This window comes from Pan troglodytes, chromosome 19, assembly GCF_028858775.2.
Source record: "Pan troglodytes isolate AG18354 chromosome 19, NHGRI_mPanTro3-v2.0_pri, whole genome shotgun sequence".
In the NCBI taxonomy this organism is placed as follows: domain Eukaryota; kingdom Metazoa; phylum Chordata; class Mammalia; order Primates; family Hominidae; genus Pan; species Pan troglodytes.
This window is the reverse complement of record NC_072417.2, coordinates 87,685,886-87,707,681: the sequence shown is the minus strand read 5'-3', so window position 1 is coordinate 87,707,681 and position 21,796 is coordinate 87,685,886. Positions and strand designations below refer to the sequence as shown.

Here is a 21,796-nt window from a genome sequence, read left to right as displayed (position 1 = left end):
AAGTGATTCTCCTGCTTCAGCCTCCTGAGTAGCTGGGATTATAAGTACCCACGACCACACCCGGCTAAGTTTTGTATTTTTAGTAGAGACGGTGTTTCGCCATGTTGGCCAGGCTGATCTCGAACTCCTGACCTCAGGTGATCCACCTGCCTTGGCCTCCCAAAGTGCTGGGATTACCAGTGTGAGCCACTGAGTCTGGCCCTTCCTAATCCTTTTATATCCCCAGTCCCGACCCTAGGGACTTGCTGGGGTCTTGATGGGAAAGGAGAGATGGGGGATGGACATGATTGTCAGAAGGAGGAGAGTGAGGGGCAAAACTCGTCCTTCCTTTCTTCCTTCCTTCCTTCAACAAATAGTTATAAGGTGAGGGGTGGAGCGAGGGGGTAATAGTCCTGAGCAATGAACTGGTTTCCTCAGGTAGACCCCTTGGTACAATGGACAGGTTTCTGGAAGATTCCAGATGTAGGTATCCCTGGGATCTCACCTGGTGGGCTGGGGTACAGCAGTAGGAGCTTCCTTCGTGTTCTCAGGACAAAGCGCCCCTTGTCACTGGGCCAGTAGTTCCCTGCTTGCATCTCCCTTCTCTCTGAACCTCTCTGTGTGTGCGTGCGTGCGTGCGCGTGTGTGTGTGTGTGTGTTTAAAGAGACAGCGTCTGCTCTGTTGCCCAGGCTGGAGTACAGTGAACAGTGGCTCAATCATAGCTCACTGCAGTTTCGACCTCTTGGGCTCAAGTAATCCTCAGGCCTTAGCTTCCCAGATTGCTTGGACTACAGGCGTGCGTGACTCTGCAGAACTAATTATTATTATTATTATTATTATTATTTTTGAGACAGAGTCTTGCTCTGTTTCCTAGGTTGGAGTGCAGTGGTGCGATCTGGGTTCACTGCAACCTCTGCCTCCTGGGTTCAAGTGATTCTCCTACCTCGGCCTCCCGAGTCACTGGGATTACAGGTGCATGCTACCACGCCCAGCTAATTTTTGTATTTTTTAGTAGAGATGGGGTTTCGCCATTTTGGCCAGGCCGGTCTCTAACTCCTGACCTGGAGTCATCTGCCTACCTTGGCCTCCCAAAGTGTTGGGATTACAGGCATGAGCCACCATGCCTGACTTTTTTTTTTTTTTTTTTTTTTTTTTTGTGGAGATGAAGCCTTGCCATGTTGCCCAGGCTGGTCTTGAACTCCTGGCCTCAAGTGATCTTCCTGCCTCAGCCTCCTAAAGTGCTGAGATTACAGGTGTGAGCCACCATACCTGGCCTTGTAGTCTGGGGTTGGATACCCAATCTCCTCATAGCTGCCTTCCAACCTTTGGTCTGGAATCTCTCCTCTGGCTTTCTGACTTTGGCCCCAAGTGCCCCTCAGTCCTCTTGAACTTCTGGCCTTCTGGGCTCCCAAGCATCTGGCTACACCTGAAGCTCCAGGTTTAGGACATCGTGTCTATCAGCCGTGGCTCTCCAGGACCCCTCTGGTGGAGCCGCGTGCCCCTGCCCCCAGCCAACCCACCAGGTTTGGAGGATTGGATAAGGGCTGGCCAGACCCAGCGGGTCTGTCTGCAGGTTTCCACATGACAGAGGAGCCACGAAGTTCTCTTTTTAGAGAACCCACGGTGGCTGTGTACAGAGAGGTACTTCTCAGAAGCTGATGATTCCTGTGACCCCTTGCATTGTCAACTGCCTCGAAATTTCACCCTTTCCACCTCCTTCCTCTTTTTTTTTTTTGTTTTTGTTTGAGACAGAGTCTTGTTCTGTCACCCAGGCTGGAGTGCAAGTGGCGCGATCTCGGCTCACTACAACCTCCGCCTCCTAGGTTCAAGCGATTCTTCTGTCTCAGCCTCCTGAGTAGCTGGGACTACAGGTGTGCACCACCACACCTGGCTAATTTTTGTATTTCTAGTAGAGACGGGGTTTCACTATGTTGGCCAGGCTGATCTTGAACTCCTGATCTCGTGATCTGCCCGCCTTGGCCTCCCAAAGTGCTGGGATTACAGGCCTGAGCCACCGTGCCTGACCAACCACCTCCTTCCTCTTTCAGTCTCTTTCACCCATGGGAAGTGACTGAAGGAGGAAGTTCAAGGGCGAGAGTGAGTGCCAGCAGAAGGCTGGGAGATGGAGCGCAGTCAGTAGTTTGTTCCTGCTGTCAGGCTCCACTGAGGGGAACGGGGACCTGTCTGAAGAGAAGATGCCCCTGCTGACACTCTACCTGCTCCTCTTCTGGCTCTCAGGTGAGCGGGCCTGGGTCTGTCTTCTTGGGGAAGCTTAGCAAGCAGGAGGAGGTGGCTGAGAGAGGGAAGAAGGGACCCGGCCAGAAGGTGTCCTTAATGGCGTGAGCCTTGTGCGTTTCATCCACATACCCACCATTCACCTAGCATTTCCGTTGCCAAGGCAGGAATACAGGGCATGGCCTTCATAATGAAGCCACTGCAAGGCAGAATTCCTGACCCCCAGCGGCTGATCATGTGAAATGGACAGACTGTAGGCCCCGCCGGCCAGGGAAAAGCAGAGGAGGAACACGGGCTGCTCAGGAGAGCAGGCGACTGCCTGATCCTGGACTGGGTGATCTGTCACCTGCGTGGAGGTGTTCTGAGCAAGGGCAGGTGTCAGGGAAGAGGTGAGGCTGGAGGGCTCTGAAAGGAGGGAAGAGGGAGTTTGCTGGGCAGAGAGGGAGTGGTGGTTCTAGGCATTTGGGGCAGAAGGAAATAGTAGAAGTTGCTGAGGGACCGGAAAGGTCAAGAGGAGATAAGCCTGGCAGGGACGTAGAGGAAAGGAGGGACTGAGATGTGGGCAGAGCCAGAGGGCAGGAGACACCTTAAGTTGGTGCATACAATTTTGGTTAAAAATGAAGGGAGGCCAGGGAAGGAGGCTTATTCCTGTAATCCCAGCACTTTGGGAGGCTGATTGCTTGAGCTCAGGGATTCGAGACCAGCTTGGGTAACATGTGGAAACCCTGTCTCTACAAAAAGTACAAAAATTAGCCAGGTATGGTGGCATGTGCCTATGGTCCCAGCTACTTGGGAGGCTGGAGGCTGAGGCATGAGGATCACTTGAGCCCAGGAGTTGGAGGCTGCAGTGACCTGTAATCACGCTACTGCCTTCCAGCGTGGGTGACAGAGCGAGACTCTGTTTCAAAAAAAAAAAGAAAAGAGAAAAGAAAAAAAAAGAAAACAAAAAAATAATTTCAAGAAGTGAGAAGTGATAAGTACTGTGAGGAAAACAGAACAAGATGCTATGTTACAGTGGGACCCAGGTAGGGGGATGCTGTAAGTCAGGTGGGCTGAAACAACCCCCCTGAAGAGGGTCCCAGATGCCTGTCCGAGCCGAGACCTAAGAAAAGGATCAGACACAGGATCGGGACCAGCTTTCCAGGCACAGGGAACAGTAGATACGAGGGCTCTTGTGTAGGAATGAGCTTGGACTGGGCACATCTGAGGAAGAGGGAGGTCAGCACGGCTTTGCCTCTTGCTTCAGAAGATCCTGGTGGGACAGATTGGAGAAAAGGTCTTGGGGAAGAAAGTGACTTGTCCAGGACTGCTAGGCTGGTACAGGAAGGGCAGGGAGTGGCTCATGGACACTTGGCCCCGAGTTTCAGCATGTAAGTGGAGAAGGCAGACTTTGGGTGAGATGTTACGAAATGCATTGGCACAGTGAGACCAGGACAGGTATGGCTGCTTTTTTTCTGACATCTGGAAATGAGAGAATTTGGTAGTGAGCAGATGTGAGAGTCGTGTTGGGAGTGGGAGTGGTTTGGGACCTCTGTCTGAAGTGGGCAGAAAAGTCAGCAGGCACAGCTATGGGCGCCAACATGGAGCCCGGATACCACTGTGAATCTTCGTGCATCAGCTCTTGCCAGCCTCTCCTGCAGAACTTCCACCCACAAGCAGCAAGTGTGCTTACCCTGTTTCCCTCTTCTAAATAATTTATCATTTTAAAACACCCAAGAAAAAAAATACCCATCGGAAGTTCGTTTTCTGTGAGAAAGGAAGGTTTTTTATTTTTTTTGAGTTGGGGTCTCAGTCTGCTGCCTAGGCTGGAGTGTGGTGGCATGATCATAGCTCACTGCAGCCTCAACTCCTGGGCTCAAGTGATCCTCCTGCCTTGGCCTTCTGAGTTGCTGGGATTAAAGGCATGAGCCACCATGCCTGGCAAGGAACAGATTTTTTTTTTTTTTTTTGAGACAGAGTCTCGCTCTGTCACCCAGGCTGGAGTGCGGTGGCGCGATCTTGGCTCACTGCAACCTCCACCTCCCAGATTCAAGTGATTCTTCTGCCTTAGCCTCCCAAGTAGCTGGGATTACAGGTGTGCCACCATGCCTGGCTATTTTTTGTGTGTGTTTTTAGTAGAGATGGGGTTTTACCATGTTGGTCAGGCTGGTCTCGAACTCCTGACCTCAAGTGATCCACCCGCCTTGGCCTCCCAAAGTGTTGGGATTACAGGCGTGAGCCACCGCGCCCAGCCTCACTGTGCTTTTTTTCCATAAGTCTTTATTGTTTCTGTTAAAGTTATTCCTATGAATTTAATACACTTTTATGCTAATGTAAATGAGCACTTTTCTACTTTACTTTCCAACTATTTATTAGCAGTTTATAGAAAAGCCATTGATTTTTACATGTTTATTATTTAGCCACTCTATTAAATTCAATTATGAATTAAAATACTTTTTCATTTAAAATTAAAAAATTTTCTCTAACTTATTTCCCTTTTGATAATTATACATTTTATGTTTTTCCTTATCTTCCTATATTGATTAGAATTTCCAGGCTGGGCACAGTGGCTCATGCCTGTAATCCCAGCACTTTGGGAGGCCAAGGCAGGCGGATCACAAGGTCAGGAGATCGAGACCATCCTGGCTACAGTGAAACCCCATCTCTACCAAAAGTACAAAAAATTAGCCGGGCATGGTGGTGGGCGCCTGTAGTCCCAGCTACTCAGGAGGCTGAGGCAGGAGAATGGCGTGAACCCAGGAGGCGGAACTTGCAGTGAGCCGAGATTGAGCCACTGCACTCCAGCCTGGGCGACAGAGCCTGACTCCATCTCAAAAAAACAAACAAACAAAAAAGAACTTCCAGAATCATGTTATTATATATATTGGGAATTCATGTTTTGTTTATGATTTCAATAGGAATGCCTATAGTATTTCACTGTTAAGAATAATTTGGCTGGTGGTGCATGATGGCTCAAGCCTGTAATCCCAGCACTTTGTGAGGCTAAGGCAGGCAGATCGGTTGAGCCCAGGAGTTTGAGACCAGCTTGGGCAACAAAGTGAGACCTTGTCTCTCCAAAAAAAAAAAAAAAAAAAAAAAAGAAAAAAAAATATTAGCCTGGTATGGTGGTGCATGCCTGTGGTCCTGTCGTCCCAGCTACATAAGAGGTTACAGCAAAAGGATCACTTGAGCCCAGGACTTGAGGCTGCAGTGACCCACGTTCGTACCAGTGCACTCCGGCCTGGGTGACAGGTGACCAAGCAAGACTCCATCTCAAAAAAAAAGAATAATTTGGCTCTTGGTTTATGGTGTCCTAAAAGTCTTTTTAATTGTGGAAAATAAAATGTACAAAAAAGTGCATAAAACTTCAACGTCCATGTTAACAAATTATTATAAAGTACATATGAATGTCTCGCACTAAGTGTGGTGCTTGCTGAGGTTTTTGATAGACAATCTTTATCAGATAAAGGCAGTTCTCTTAGTTTGCTAAGAGTTTTTAAAAAATCATGAATGAGTGTTGATTCCTATCAGGTACTTCTCTCTGCACCTAAGATGATCACAAGATTTTTCTCCTTGACTCTGTTAATATGGCATATTACCCTTATTGATTTTCTTTTTTTCTTTTTTCTTTTTTTTTGAGTCAGTCTTGCTCTGTCTCCAGGCTGGAGTGCAGTGGTGTGATCTTGGCTCACTGCAACCTCCGCCTCCTGGGTTTAAGCGATTCTCCTGCCTCAGCCTCCCAAGCAGCTGGGACTACAGGTGCCCGCCACCACGCCCAGCTAATTTTTTGAATTTTTAGTAGAGACGGGGTTTCACCATGTTGGCCAGGATTGTCTCGATCTCTTGGCCTCGTGATCCGCCTGCCTCGGACTCCCAAAGTGCTGGGATTGCAGGTGTAAACCACCGTGCCTGGCCTCCTTATTGATTTTCCTTTTGTTTTTTTGAGACGGAGTCTTGCTCTGTCGCCCAGGCTGGAGTGCAGTGGCGCGATCTCGGCTCACTGCAAGCTCCGCCTCCCAGGTTCACGCCATTCTCCTCCCTCAGCCTCTGAGTAGCCGGGACTACAGGCGCCCGCCACCACGCCTGGCTAATTTTTTGTATTTTTAGTAGAGACAGGGTTTCACCGTGTTAGCCAGGATGGTCTCGATCTCCTCACCTCCTGATCCGCCCGCCTTGGCCTCCCAAAATGCTGGGATTACCGGTGTAAGCCACCGCGTCCAGCCTCCTTATTGATTTTTTAATGTTAAAAACCATTTTGGGTGTTTGGCATAAACCCAACTTGGTGATAATGTTTTATCCTGTTTATGTATCACCAGATTCCGTATGCTGATCTTTTGTTTCAGGTTTTTGCATTTATGTTAATGAGTGATATTTGCCTACAATACTTTCTTGCTTTGCCCTTGTCAGGTTTTGGCATCAAGATTATGTTAATCTCGTGAAATGGATTTGGGATTTCATCTTCTTTTTCTATGCTCTGGAAAATTATCTATAAAATAGACATGATTTCTTCTTTACATGTTTGGTAAATATTTCCATTGAAGCTGTATAGGTCTGGAGTTTTATTTTGGCGTAAGTTTTAAACAAGGGATTTGATTTATTTAAATATAATAGCTGTGGAATGATTCAGGTTTTCTATTTATTTTGTGCTGATTTTAGCATATTGTATTTTTTTCTTTTCTTTCTTTTTCTTTTTTTTTTTTTTTGAGATGGAGTCTCGTTCTGTTGTTCAGGCTGGAGTGCAGTGGTGTGATCTCAGCTCACTGAAACTTCCACCTCCTGGGTTCAAGCGATTCTCCTGTCTCAGTCTCCCAAGTGGCTGGGGCTACAGGTGTGTGCCACCACGCCAGGCTAATTTTTGTATTTTTAGTAGAGATGGGGTTTCACCATGTTGGCCAGGCTGGTCTTGAACTCCTGACTTCAGATGATCCACCTGCCTCGGCCTCTCACAGTGCCTGGCCTGTATAATTTTTTTCTAGGAATTTGTTTATTCCATCTCAAATTGTAAATTCATTGGCATAACATTGTTTAAATATCCTTTTATTATTATATCCTTTTATCTTATTCATGGTTTATTAACTTTTTAATATGTGCAGGATATACAGTCATATACCACTTTTAATTTTTTTTTTTTTTTTCAGAGATGGAATCTCACTCTGTTGCCCAGGCTGGAATGCAGTGGCACGATCTTGGCTCACTGCAACCTCCGCCTCCCAGGTTCAGACGATTCTCCCACCTCAGCCTCCCAAGTAGCTGGGATTACAGGTGCACTCCACCACACCTGGTTAATTTTTGTATTTTTAGTAGAGACAAGATTTCACCATGTTGCCTAGGCTGGTCTCAAACTCCTGACTTCAGATGATCCACCCACTGTGGCCTCCCAAAGTGCTGGAATTACAGGTGTGAATACTGTGCCTGACCCTCTTTTGGTTTTAATTTGCATTTTTCTGGTGATCAGAGATGTTGAGCATTTAAAAATAGATCTGTTGCCCATTTATAGCTCCTCTTTTGAGAAATATCTGGTCAGATTCCTTGCCCAGTTTTTAATTAGATTATTTGTTTTCTTGTTACTGATTTGTTTGAGTTCCTTATGTATTTTGGATATCAGCTCTTTGTCAGATGTATGGTTTGCAAATATTTTCTCTCACTCTGTAGGTTGTCGCTTCATTCTCTTGGTTGTTTCCTTTGCTGTGCAGAATCTCTTTGGTTTTGTGAATCCCATTTGTCTAGTTTTGCTTTTGTTGCCCGTGCTTTTGGCATCCTCTCCAAGACATCATCGCCAAGACCAATGTTGTGGAGCTTTTCCATTAGGTTTTCTTCTGAGAGATTTAAGTTTCGGGTCTTACATTTACATCTTCTCTATTGTGAGTTGATTTTTGTATATGTTGTGAGATAAAGGTCCGGCTTCATTCTTCTGGACGTGGATGTCGAGTTTTCCCAGCACTGTTTATTGAAGAGGCTGTCCTTTCCCCATTGTGTGTTCTTGTCACAGGGCCCGCTTCTTTCCCCAGGACCCGGGCTGGAGTGCAAGGAGGGCTGTGCCTTCGCATGGATCCCCTGCTCTCCAATCCAGGCTGCTGTGGTCCTCACCCCTTCCCAGGGTCTCTCTGACACTGAGGCCCTCTGTCCGCGCCGTTTGTTGTTGTGCTTGAACTGCTGGTTTTTGTTTTGTTTTGTTTTGTTTTTGAGATGGAGTTTTGCTCTTCTTGCCCAGGCTGGAGTGCTATGGCGCCATCTTGGCTCATTGCAACCTCTGCCTCCCGGGTTCAAGCGATTCTCTTGCCTCAGCCTCTCGAGTAGCTGGGATTACAGGCATGTGCCATCATGCCAGGCTGATTTTTCTATGTTTAGTAGAGACGGCGTTTCTCCATGTTGGTCAGGCTGATCTCGAACTCCCAACCTCAGGTTGGGAATTTATATATATATGTTCTTTTTGTTCTTTCTCTCATATTCTTACCTTTGAAAGATTCCGGATACAGGGAAATATTTCTTTACTTTAAAAAAAAAAAAAGGCCGGGCGCAGTGGCTCACACCTATAATCCCAGCACTTTGGGATATATGTATATATTTTTTTCCTTTAAAATGTTTTTTATTTTTAGAGTCAGTGGGTACCTGTGGAGGTTTGTTACATGGATATATTGCGTGATGCTGAGGTTTCAGCCTCAATCAAACCTGTCACCCAGATAGTGAACATGGTACCCAATTGGTAGTTTTTTCAGTGCTTGCCCCTTTCCCTCCTCTGTTTTGTTCTTGCCCCTTTCCCTCCTCTGCCTGTTGTTGCCATCTTTATGTCCATGTGTAACCATTGTTTAGCTCCCACTTATAAGTGAGAACATGCGGTATTTGGTTTTCTGTTTCTGCGTTAATTCACTTAGGATAATGGCCTCCAGCCACATCCATGTTGCTGCAAAGGACATGATTTTGAAGGAAAACATGTATTTTAAGAAAATACAGGCCAGGTGTTGTGGGGCCCGCCTGTAATCCCAACACTTTGTGAGGCTGAGGTGGGTGGATCGCTTGAGCCCAGGAGTTCGAGACCAGCCTGGACAACATGGCAAAATCCTGTTTCTACTAAAACTACAAAAATTAGCCAGGCATGGAGTCATGTGCCTGTAGTCCCAGCTACTCGGGAGGCTGAAGTGGGAGGATCAATTAAGCCTGGGAGGTGAAGGCTTCAGTGAGCCATGATTGAGCCGTGATTGTGCCACTGTGTTCCAGCCTGGGCGACAGAGTGAGAGCCTGTCTCTAAAGAAAAAAAAGAGAAAAAGAAAAAAAAAGTAAATACTGCCTTACTGTCTATAATACCTGCTTTTCTACAAGGTGATAGTAATCAGAAGAATGTAGGATTGGCAGAAAGGTGGACATATAGATCAATGGAACAGAATGGGAAATCCATAAATTTGCAATTTGACAAAGAGGTCAAAGCAATTCATTAAAGAAAGTGGGATCTGTGTTGTATGGATCCTATAGCACATGGAGACCAGTTGCCGTTGCTGTTTTGATCAACTTCAAAGGCATTCATCCAGGGTGGTTTATTCCAGAACCACTAGAAATCATTAGGACCACCAGGACAGCCTCTCCACAGCCATCTGATGTGGCTGCCTCAGCTCGACCTCATGAGGGTCATCAGTGCTAAGAGTCAAGGTAAGACCCTGTGGAAATGGGTCTCCTGGTATTTCCTCCCCACCACACTGGACTAACACAAAGATGGCTGCAAAAGGACATTCCTTGAAATATACAGATTACCTTGGCCGTAGGGTGGAGAGAGGGGTGAACTGCAGGAAGTTATTATTGCTTATGCCAATATTTTTATTTTTGGGGGGATCCGTTGTTGTGCTCTTCAGTGATTTTCCTGGTGGCTTTGACCCAGTGGAAAGCCGAAGGACAAAAGTTTTGTATGCGGAAGGTGTATTTCTTCCTTGACGGTTATTTAACCTGTGAAACTTGGATTTGGGAGCTATTCCCTAAACAGAAAGCTGTGGCCCTGCCCTTGGGGTGGGAGGTGACAGCACATGAATTTGTGTTTTCCAGGCTACTCCATTGCCACTCAAATCACCGGTCCAACAACAGTGAATGGCTTGGAGCGGGGCTCCTTGACCGTGCAGTGTGTTTACAGATCAGGCTGGGAGACCTACTTGAAGTGGTGGTGTCGAGGAGCTATTTGGTATGACTGCAAGATCCTTGTTAAAACCACTGGATCAGAGCAGGAGGTGAAGAGGGACCGGGTGTCCATCAAGGACAATCAGAAAAACCGCACGTTCACTGTGACCATGGAGGATCTCATGAAAACTGATGCTGACACTTACTGGTGTGGAATTGAGAAAACTGGAAATGACCTTGGGGTCACAGTTCAAGTGACCATTGACCCAGGTAAGAGGGAGCGTATATATGTGTGTGTCTCTCAGGGCCTGCTCTGTCCTGGTCTCTGAGGTCCTACTCAAGTGATTTAATTGTCACTGAGTGATCTATCACTTGAGTCCCGAGTCTCATAGAATGCTGACTGACCACCTGGGACTGGGGGAGCAGGGCCTCTCTTCAATGCCCCCATGGCTCCCAGGGCTCCCTACACGACGGGATTAAGCCTTTCTAGGCACATTTTTTACCTCTGCACAGCTCAGTGCCTGAGGACAAGGTGATGGTCCCAGTTTCAGCCCAAGGGTCAAAGGGATGCCTTCCCATGGTACCCAGAGACCCCAGTCCTTGCCATTGCTTTTTGGAGACCTCTGGTGCCCAGGTGTGTCCTGCTTTTGGTGGAGTTCTGGGCTGGGGCTTCGTAGCTGCTGTTCCCACCTCCCATTCCATATCTAACCTGGGGGAAAAAGAGGCTCAGCATAGTTGGGGTGCTGGGGTCTAATTCCCAAGTCCAGAAAGGTCTTCACAGTCAAACGGCTGCATTCCTGGTCCCTGACATCCCACCATGAGCCATTTGTGTGTGTGGACTTAATGATATTTCTTCCTGTGTCCTTCTAGAATGCAGACACTCCTGGGAGTGTTAGCTCAGGGGTCCCAGTGCCTCGGTTTGCATGGGTTTATTTGTCGGGCTTGTTCTGCTGTCCCTCAGAAGATGAGCAGGACGGCTCGAGGGCCCTTGTGGCATGGAAGGAGCACCACAGTCCTTGGGGCCCCAGGTTGCACCCGGAGCCTCTGGGGCATGTTCTAGTTTGCAAAGTGCTGAACATGCATTTTCTCAATGGGTCCTCACAATACCCCTGAGAAGGGGGCATCCCCATCATTGAAGTTTTGTAACTTGCCCAAAGTCAAAGTTCTCCTGAATATGATGATTTCATTCAGGGCTGGTCCTGACCTTTGATGTCACAGATCTAGGGTCACTGTGCAAGTTCCCACTCTGCTTCTGTTGTTGCTGGATAAATAGGGCTGGGGGTGGAGATTGACCAAGGCACTGTCATAAGCAGCGGGTTTCTCAAGTTCAGCTGGTCTCCAGCTGCCCTTAGGCTCTTCCCAGCCCCCTCTAACCCTCCCAGGGCCAGCTCAGCGTCCTCCCAGGGCCAGCTCAGCACCCTCCCTGGACCCTGCCCAGCCCCACCTGCCTATGAGGCTCTGGAGTCTCCTAGAGACCAGGGAGACATGAGTGGTCCAGGCTGCAGCCCCTTCCCATAGTAGCAGTCCAGACCTCCGCCCAGGCTCAGAGCTGTGTGCAGGGCTGCGGGTGGGCTCATGGGCAGGTGCGTCTGTGATCTGGTTTATACACCAAGCATCAACTACAGCTCCGACTCCTGCCCCCACCACGCCTACCTCCACTACGTTTACAGCACCAGTCACCCAAGAAGAAACTAGCAGCTCCCCAACTCTGACCGGCCACCACTTGGACAACAGGTAAGCCAGCTCTGGTTCCACTGTGGCCTACTTGGCCCAAACTCCTCCAGTGGAGAACTCTTCGAAGTCCCAGTTTCCAGCCTGAGCTTTGTCTGGGAACTGCACGCTCCTTAGTGAGGATGAGGAAGCTGGAGCCCTTCCCACTTGCTGTCAGGCCACACGGTGTCCTTTCAGTCTCCACAGATCCTTCATTCTGCAGCTCAGTGCTGTTTGTAGGTTCATTCATTCATTCGCCCCACTTTTACTGTGTTATAATAACTTCTACATGGCTGCACCGTGCTGAGCTCTGGGGACACAGACATGGACTGTCCCCGTGGAGCTCAGTGTGGGAGACCGATGAGTTGGCAGTCAGTGAGGACGGTGTGGCTCATGTGAGTGTGGGTGTGGGGTCATGGAGCCGCAGGGATGACTCTTGGTCCAACTTCTGGGAGGACAAGGAAAGGAGGGCTTGGGGAAGTCCCGTTTCCCTTAATTTTCCTCTGATTACTATTATGGCAAGAACAGTGATGCCAATAGTTTCTCACATCTCTAGAGCACCTGACAGCTCACAAAAGGCTTTCCTGTGCATTATTTTGTTTTCTTTGACCTTTCCTATAACCACCCCATGTGGAAGAATGGGCAGATACAAATGTTCCCATTTTACAGAAGAAGAAACTGAGCCTCAGTCCCTTCCTCAGTGAAGGGTGGTGCTGGAGCTTGGATGGAAGTCTCTGGGCTCTACACCATAGCTCAGGTCATGCCTCTTAGTGCCCTGCCCAACCATCTGCAGTCAGCTGGGCTTTCTAGAAGAGGAATGTCCCCTTTAATTTCCTCCTTTCACTCTCCTTGGCCCTCTTGACTTTGTTTTTAGGTCTGCCAAGTGCCAAGTTCTCCTTTTGCTGGGACCTTGCCACAAAATCCCTATGGGAGGTCCCCGGTATTCTAACCACCTGAGACCCTTCTACTCCCCGTCTCCCATTTGCCTTCTGTTTTTTTTTTTTTAAATTAAACTTTTTAAAGTTTTCTTTTTTTTATTTTTAGACAGAGTCTTGCTCTGTAGCTCAGACTTGAGTGCATGGTGCCATCTTGGCTCACTGCAACCTCTGCCTCTCATGTTCAAGCAATTCTCATGCCTCAGTCTCCTGAGTAGCTGGGGGAACTACAGTCGCCCACCACCACGCCCAGCTAATTGTTTTTTTTTTTTTTTTTGACGGATTCTCACTCTGTTGCCCAGGTTGGAGTGCAGTAGTATGATCTCAGCTCACTGCAACTTCCACCTCCCGGGTTCATGTGATTCTCATACCTCAGCTTCTCGAGTAGCTGAGACTACAGGTGTAAGCCACCATGCCCGGCCAATTTTTAGTAGCGATGGGGTTTTGTTATGTTGGCCAAGCTGGTCTCCAACTCCTGTCCTCAAGTGATTTGCCCACCTCAGCCTCCCAAAGTGCTGTGATTAAAAGCATAAGCCACCTTGCTTTGTCCCTATTTTTCTTTTTCCTAAGCAAATCAATACAGGATACACTCTGATTTGAAAGTTTATTTTCTACCAAACTGCTTTGAATAAGTAATAGTTAAGGTTATTTATTTATTTATTACTTTATGAATCGAAGCCTTATGTAAGTGCCCGATTAGGGCCTTTGATTAGCATGAGATGGTTTGTTCACTCATTTATTTAACACATAACTCTTGAGCACTCACTCTAGCCTGTCACTGTTTAAGGGAATTAAAAAGGGTACGAGAATGGACCAAATAATCAAAATGCCTGCCCTCGAGGTACTTACAATCTAGAGCTAATTAGTGTAACCAAATAGGGTTGACAGAATTAATTGACTGATGAATTTCTTTCTCAAATTTCTGCACATCCAGTGATGAAGGAGATAATCCTTATATTAGTTTGCTTGGGTTGCCCCTAACAAAATACCTCAGAATTGGGGCTTAAATCACAAAAATTTATTTTCTCACAATTCTGGAGGCTAAAAGTCTGAGATCAAGGGGTCCACAAGGTTGGTTTCTTCTGAGTCCTCTCAGCTTGTAGATGGCTATCTTTTTCCTATGTGTTCACGTGGTCGTTCCTCTGCGTGTGTCTGTGTCCTGATCTCTTCTAATGACACCAGTCATAATGGATTAGGGCCTGCCCCAGTGACCTCACTTAACCTCAATCACCTCTTTAAAGATCCTATCTTCAAATACAATCACATTCTGAGATACTAGAGGGTGGGACTTCAACATATGGATTGGGGTGGGGGGTGGTGGTGTACAATCCAGCCCAGCCCACAACAGTTTTTTTTGTTGTTTGTTTGTTTTGAGACGGAGTGTTGCTCTGTCACCCATGCTGGAGTGCAGTGGCAGGATCTTGGCTCACTGCAACCTATGCCTCCCGGGTTCAAGCGATTCTCCTGCCTCAGCCTCCCAAGCAGCTGGGAGTAGCCAGGATTACAGGAATGCACCACCACACCCGGCTAATATTTTGTATTTTTAGTAGAGATGAGGTTTTGCCATGTTGGCCAGGCTGGTCTCGAACTCCTGACCTCATGTGATCAGCCTGCCTCGGCCTCCCAAAGTGCTGGGATTACAGGTGTGAGCCACCGCGCCCGGTCGAGTGATTCTTGAGCAAAGACTGGAAGAGGTGAGAAAGTGAGCCACACAGAGCTCTGGAGGGAGCATGTTCCTGGAGAAAAATGCAACTGGAATAAGGTCCATAATGTGGGGATGTGCCTGGAATATTTGAGGAGCAGCAGGAAGTGAGGCTGGAGTGAAGCAGGCAGGGGTGAGTCGTAGGCAGGAGTGGAGGCCATTGTCAGCCCTGGCCATTTTCATGGGCTGAAATGGGGCTGTTACGGGATTTATTTATTTATTTATTTTATTTTGTTTGTTTGTTTGTTTATTTATTTATTGAGACAGGGTCTTGCTCTGTCGACCAGGCTGGAGTGCAGTGGCGCGATCTCAGCTCACTGCAACCTCCGCCTCCTGGGTTCAAGCAATTCTCCCACCTCAGCTTCCCAAGTAGCTGGGACTACAGACACACGCCACCCCACCCGGCTAATTTTTGTATTTTTTGGTAGAGACGGAGTTTCACCATGTTGGTCAGGCTGGTCTTGAACTCCTGACCTCAAGTGACCTGCCTACTTCAGCCTCCCAAGTTGCTGGGATTACAGGTATGAGCCACTGTGCCTGGCCTGTTGCAGAATTTTGAGAAAGAGAGGGGTGTGCTTCGACGTTTGGTTCACAGGCCCCCCGGCTGCTGTGGCAATGAGCCACTACAGTAGGGCCTGTCAGTGTCCTGTGGCCGCCGTTACGAGTGGCTCAAAGCAAAAGAAATACGTTCTCTCACAGCTAAGGAGGCCAGGAATTGGAAATCAAGGTGTCACCAGGGCTGTTTCCACCCTGGGGGCTCAAAGGGAGAGTCTGTCTCATGCCTCTGTTCCAGCTGCTGGTGGGCGCCTGCGATCCTTTGTGTTCCCAGTCTTGTGGCGGCATCACTCTGATCCCTGTCTCTGTCGTCTCATGGTCTTCTTCCTGTGTGTGTTTATGTGTCCAAATTTCCCTCTTGTAAGGACACCAGTCGCTGGATCAGGGCCCATGCTAATCAACTATGACCTCATCTTAACTTGATTACATCCACAAATAGGTCACATTCACGGGTCTGAGTGGATGTGAATTCGAGGGGAAGAGGACGCTATTCAACCCAGTAGAGAGGGCAGGTGTAGAGGCAGGAGGTGTTTTAGGAGTCCGCTGCCCTACAGTTTCTGTTAGGCTTCTAGACACATTAAAACCACCTCAGGGAACCCTTTTCTCCTTTTAAAAACTATCTTTTGTTAAGGCCGGGCGCTGTGGCTCATGCCTGTAATCCCAGCACTTTGGGAGGCTGAGGTGGGCGGATCATGAGGTTAGGAGTTCGAGACCAGCCTGGTTTACATGGCAAAATCCTGTCTCTACTAAAAATACAAAAATTAGCTAGGTGTGGTGGTGGGTGCCTGTAATCCCCGCTACTTGGGAGGCTGAGGCAGGAGAATCTCTTGAACCTGGGAGGTGGAGGTTGCAGTGAGCCGAGATTGTGCCACTGTACTCCAGCCTGGGTGACAGAGCAAGACTCTGTGTCAAAAAAATGAAAAACAAAGAAAACCAAAAACAACTATCTTTTGTTAAAATTCTTAAATTTTAAAAACTTTTATTTTAGCTTCAGGGGTACATGTACAGGTTTGTTATATCGGTAAATTGCATGTCACTGGGGTTTTGTGTACAGATTATTTTGTCACCCAGGTAATAGGTATAGTATCCAATAGGTAGTTTGTAGTTTTTTGATTCTTTGCTTCCTCCTACCCTCCATCCTCAAGTAGGCCCTGGTGTCTCTTGTTCCGTTCCCTTCTTTGTGTCTATCTGTACTCATTGTAAACCCATCTTTGAGGATCCCCAGGAGTGAGGGTTCCCAGGCTGCAAACTACAGACCTGCAGCTCATCAGGTGTGTGGCCCTCCCCTGCTGCTGGCTGGGTGGGATTGGGCTGAGAGGCAGGTGGTGAGCCTGGGATGCAGGGGACACTTGCCATTGTTTCTAGGCACAAGCTCCTGAAGCTCAGTGTCCTCCTGCCCCTCATCTTCACCATATTGCTGCTGCTTTCGGTGGCCGCCTCACTCTTGGCTTGGAGGATGATGAAGCGCCAGCAGAAAGGTGAGAGGACCTGGGTGAGGCTGGGCTGAGACTGGGCCAGGTGGCTGGGGATGTGGCATCTGGGAGCTATCTGGTCCAAGGGATTACCCACACAATCTGGAAATGGCACAGTCCCAAAGGCACTCGGCAGCTGGCAGTGCCAGGGGACCGGGGGGCACCCTGGAGCTTGCAGGGGAGCCCCAGGAGGTTTTGGCATTCGCCGCCTGCCCTGCACCTCCGTCCTTCCCCTTCTCTTCTCTCTGATCCACCTCCCTCTCTCTTTCCTGGATTGACTCTTGGTGGCATAGGTGGCAATGGTCTTAGGTGGGTGGTCCAGTCTGAGGTGTCTAGACTAGACGCTAGAGTTGGGTCTATGTGGTTGTCAAGGAGGTACTGAGCTGACATGGAATGGGGAGGGAGAAACAGACACAAACACACCAGTGGACGCACACACACACGCGCGATCACGGGCACACACACTGCATGGATCCCACAGTGCATGTGCACTCATCACATTACACAAGCATGCACACACACACACACACAGCCCTCCAAGTCTGATCAGGAAATTGGAATGGCCTTTCCTTCTGTCCCTCCCCTGCCCACTGGACTTTCCCAGGCTGACCTACTTGCCCTTTGTGAACTAGCTCTTCAGGGAGGAGCCTCTTGGCGCAGGAGTCTACACTCACACATCATGAGGCCTGGCCTCAACAAAACCCCAGTTGTGTGAGAATGTGGCTTCACTTCCACATTCTCACACAATTGTACCTCTTTCTCTTCTAGAACAGCTGGGTCCTAGCTCTCACAGGGTTCCCTCCAACACTTCTCCCTCCCCACAGCCTGGGAAATCTTTCGCCTGGGAAGAGGGGAGCCTGACTCTCTGTTAGTTTGTTTTCTGTGATGCTTTTTCAAAATTAGAGCCTGACTCTTATTGACCACTTTTTCTCCCAAATGTATTGCCCACGGCCTAAGATCTAAGTGCTTTCTGTGTTCTCCAGCATCTAGACTTTTGAAACCAGGGGAAAACCCCCCATTTCTTTGTTGTCCCTACAGCAGGGATGTGGGGCTGGTGGCTGGGGAGGGGAGAAAGAAGACAGGGACCAGCAACCACCTGAAAATCAGTCCCAGTGGAAAAACAATCCAATCCAGTCGCTGGGTGTCATGGCTCATGCCTATAATCTCAGCACTTAGGGAGGTTGAGGCGGGAGGATCACTTGAGGTCAGGAGTTCGAGACCAGCCTGGCCAACATGGTGAAACCCCTTCTCTACTAAAAATGCAAAAAAATTAGCTGGATGTGGTGGCACACATCTGTAGTTCCAGCTACTCAGGAGGCTGAGGCAGGAGAATCGCTTGAACCCAGAAGGTGGAGGTTGCAGTGAGCCAAGATCGTGCCATTGCCCTCCGGCATGGGCGACAAGAGAGAAACTCCATCTCAAAACAATACCAAACAAAACCAAACCAAACAAAATCGGTCCCTACTGTGCCGACCCAGCTTGCACATTCTACTCGGGGTTGGGGGGCAGCTTGGTGCATTCCTGTCTCTGCAGACAACTTTTACTGATGGAGCACCACCTGCCCAGCACAGCCAAGCACCCAGGTTGTAAGGAAGGGACAGGCCCAGCCACCCTGCAGCTTACAGCCCACCTGAGGACTAACTAGAATTCAGTAGGACGAAGATGATGAGACAGACATAAAGCAAGTGCCCCCCGGGGGCCCGGGAGGGGGATTAGACAGCCTGGGTAGCTGCAGAAGGCAGGCATGACTTTGAATTGACCCCTGAAGGATGAATCAGGTAGAGAGACACGGTGGAATTCCAGGCTGAGTTGGGATTCTGCAGAAGCAAACTTACTCCCAAGGGAGCCGATGGCTGGCAGGGCCACCCGATCAGCTGAATGCACAGTTCTATGATGTGGGGAGCAGGGGGCTGGGGTGTCCCTCTTTTTCAGGTGGAGAAGTGAAAGGTCAGAGAGGTGACATGACCAATGTCACAGACTGGGTCATCTGAGGAATCAGAATTAGAACCAGGTCCCTGTCTCTGAGCCTGGACCCAATTCACCTCTTTTCTTCCATATTTCTCTTCCCTAGACCTGGGGGTTCTTGTGAGTCTGGGGAATGGGCTTTCTAATTCTGAATTGTTGTTTGTCTTTTAGCAGCCGGGATGTCCCCAGAGCAGGTAAGATAGCCCCCAAGGTCGGACCAGAGAGACCAGGCAGCTTCTTTCCCCTTCCTCATTTTCCATCTCTCAGAAGGTCCAAAATATCAGAGAAGTCCTGTGCCAAAGTATCCTGTCCTCATGGCCCCCTGCAGGGCCTGGGGGCTGAGGGCCTGGAAACAGCCAGGGGGACAAGGGCTGAGGGGTACAGGAGCCTGAGAAGTGGAGGACACGGAGGGAAATGGGAGAGGGGCACCTGGGGAAGTGGAGAGGCTCTCGTCCCGTCCCACCGTGGAAAAGGAACCTGTGTCCACAGACAGATCTTGTGACTCCCCAGCCTGTGTTCCCTGTCCCAGGTACTGCAGCCCCTGGAGGGCGACCTCTGCTATGCAGACCTGACCCTGCAGCTGGCCGGAACCTCCCCGCGAAAGGCTACCACGAAGCTTTCCTCTGCCCAGGTTGACCAGGTGGAAGTGGAATATGTCACCATGGTGCGTCCTCCATGGGGGTGCTGTGAGGCTGGGGCAGGGGGACACAGGCCTGCTGTTGCACCCCGTTGGAGGGTGGGCTTTCTCCTGCTCATGTGGGCATAGAGGAGGCAGGTGTGGGGCAAAGCCATAGTCACTGCAGGACTCGCCTAGGAGCTCCCCCAGGCGAGTCTCAGCCCTGGGGACACAGGGACTGGCAAACACAGTCCCCACGCTGGGCAGCACAGTCCCAGACAGGCTGAGTGACTTGGGATTCCACAGGAAATGTGCTGCACTGGTGCAGGGTTGGGGGAGAATCTGTTCTGTTGTGGTTGAAGCTCAGGGTGCTTGGCAGAGTGAGGGGGGAAGCTGGAGGGCTTGAGTGGGATTAGAAGCCCTGAATGGTCCACCCCCACTATCCTCCTCCGAGGGCTCCTCTGCCCCGTGACCGTCACTTCCTGCCGTCCTCTCTGACCTGGAGCCCGCCTTTGCTGCAGGCTCCCTTGCCGAAGGAGGACATTTCCTATGCATCTCTGACCTTGGGTGCTGAGGATCAGGAACCGACCTACTGCAACATGGGCCACCTCAGTAGCCACCTCCCGGGCAGGGGCCCTGAGGAGCCCATGGAATACAGCACCATCAGCAGGCCTTAGCCTGCACTCCAGGCTCCTTCTTGGACCCCAGGCTGTGAGCACACTCCTGCCTCATCGACCGTCTGTCTCCTGCTCCCCTCATCAGGACCAACCCGGGGACTGGTGCCTCTGCCTGATCAGCCAGCATTGCCCCTAGCTCTGGGTTGGGCTTGGGGCCAAGTCTCAGGGGGCTTCTAGGAGTTGGGGTTTTCTAAACATCCCCTCCTCTCCTACATAGTTGAGGAGGGGGCTAGGGATATGCTCTGGGGCTTTCATGGGAATGATGAAGATGATAATGAGAAAAATGTTATCATTATTATCATGAAGTACCATTATCATAATACAATGAACCTTTATTTATTGCCTACCACATGTTATGGGCTGAATAATGGCCCCCAAAGATATCTGTGTCCTAATCCTCAGAACCTGTGACTGTTACCTTCTGTGGCAGAAAGGGACAGTGCAGATGTATGTAAGTTAAGGACTTTGAGATAGAGAGGTTATTCTTGCTGATTCAGGTGGGCCCAAAATATCACCACAAGGGTCCTCATAAGAAAGAGGCCAGAAGGTCAAAGAGGTAGAGACAAAGTGATGATGGAAGTGGACGTGGGTGTGACGTGAGCAGGGGCCACGAATGCCGCAGCCTTCAGATGCCAGAAAGGGAAAGGAATGGATTCCCCTGCCTGGAGCCTCCAAAATAAACCAGCCCTGCCCACGCCTTGACTTGAGCCCATTGAAACTGATCTTGAGCTCCTGGCCTCCAGAATTGCAGGAGAATAAATTTGGGTTGTTTTTAATAAGCCACGAAATTGGTGCTAATTTGTTACAGCAGCAACAGGAAACTCATACGGTATGTGGCAGTTGCCCTTCCTTAGATGCTTCCCATGTAGTAACTAATTTAATCCTCATGACAACCTTGAGGCACTTCTATTACTGTCCCCTTTTTACAGACAGAGAACCCTAGGGATGGAGAGGTTCAGTGACTTGAACCAAGTTTAATGACAAGTAAGCAGATGAGTTGGAATTTGAACACATTTGACTCCAGAGCCTGGAGTCTGCACTGTTTGTATAAGGAGGATAGTGTGTATGTGCATGTGTCTGCATGTGTGTGTGTGTGTGTATACACATAGACTGCTGCTCACACAGGGATCATGCTCATTTACAGATGCTGGACTATCTTTTTTTTTTTTTTTTTTTTTTTTTTGAGAAAGAGTCTCACTCTGTTCCCCAGGCTGGAGTGCAGTGGTGAGATCTCGGCTCACTGCAACCTCTGCTTCCCGGGTTCAAGCAATTCTCTTGCCTCAGTCTCCCAAGTAGCTGAAACTACAGGTGCCTGCCACCGTGCCTGGCTAATTTTCATGTTTTTAGTAGAGATGGGATTTTACCTTGTTGGCCAGGCTGGTCTCGAACTCCTGGCCTCAAGTGATCTGCCTATCTCGACCTCCCAAAGTGCTGGGATTATAGGTATGAGCCACCACACCCAGCCAGAGTTATTATCTTTATTTTAGCAATCTGACAGCCTTCCTTCCAGAAAGTACCCTGAACCCCACCACGTCTCATCATCTCTGTGGTTACCAAGCCCACAATGATTGCTAGTCCAAGCAACCATTCCCTGCCTGGTCTTCCTCTTTCATTCTCTGCCATGGAGTCCATTCTCGTCCCAGCAAACAGAGTGATCTTTTCCAAGCACAGACCTGATTACTCCCTGCTTATAGCCTTCTGATGGTTTATCTCCCAGCCTGCAAGTTCTCAGGGGATCCATGGGCTGCTGGCTGCCCCTTCACCCCCATCTCCATCCACCCTCCCTCTCAAAGGCTCTGCTCCATGCACACCAGCTTTTCTTCTGTCCTTCTAACAAGATAAAGCTTGCTCCCTTCTTAGGGCCTTGGTATTT

General features: G+C 49.1%; 2 protein-coding genes across 8 annotated transcripts in view; one reads left to right on the top strand and one right to left on the bottom strand.

Moving 5' to 3' along the window:
* Nucleotides 1-21,796, bottom strand: part of RAB37 (RAB37, member RAS oncogene family) — a 77,627-nt gene that overhangs the window by 33,710 nt on the left and 22,121 nt on the right. The gene's annotated exons all lie outside the window — the stretch shown is intronic.
* On the top strand, nucleotides 1,889-20,702 carry CD300LF (CD300 molecule like family member f). Of its 6 annotated transcripts, none has more exons than XM_003315717.6 (7): nucleotides 1,905-2,218; nucleotides 10,223-10,561; nucleotides 11,917-12,025; nucleotides 16,559-16,671; nucleotides 18,802-18,824; nucleotides 19,160-19,294; nucleotides 19,768-20,702. In XM_003315717.6, the coding sequence occupies exons 1-7, from the start codon at nucleotides 2,176-2,178 to the stop codon at nucleotides 19,921-19,923; spliced, it is 918 nt and encodes a 305-aa protein (XP_003315765.1). In that variant the 5' UTR covers nucleotides 1,905-2,175; the 3' UTR covers nucleotides 19,924-20,702. The 6 variants fall into 6 exon arrangements, with proteins under 6 accessions (XP_009431493.1, XP_009431495.1, XP_003315765.1 ...); XM_001134970.7 differs by having other exon boundaries at nucleotides 1,952-2,218; nucleotides 11,962-12,025; XM_054670046.2 differs by lacking the exon at nucleotides 1,905-2,218 and adding an exon at nucleotides 8,841-9,835 and having other exon boundaries at nucleotides 11,962-12,025.

Coding starts and splice junctions, on each gene's coding strand:
- CD300LF (XM_003315717.6), top strand. CDS start 2,176: ATGCCCCTGCTGACACTCTACCTGCTCCTCTTCTGGCTCTCAG. Junction 2,219..10,222: donor GCTCCTCTTCTGGCTCTCAG/GTGAGCGGGCCT, acceptor TGTGTTTTCCAG/GCTACTCCATTGCCACTCAA. Junction 10,562..11,916: donor TCAAGTGACCATTGACCCAG/GTAAGAGGGAGC, acceptor CATCAACTACAG/CTCCGACTCCTGCCCCCACC.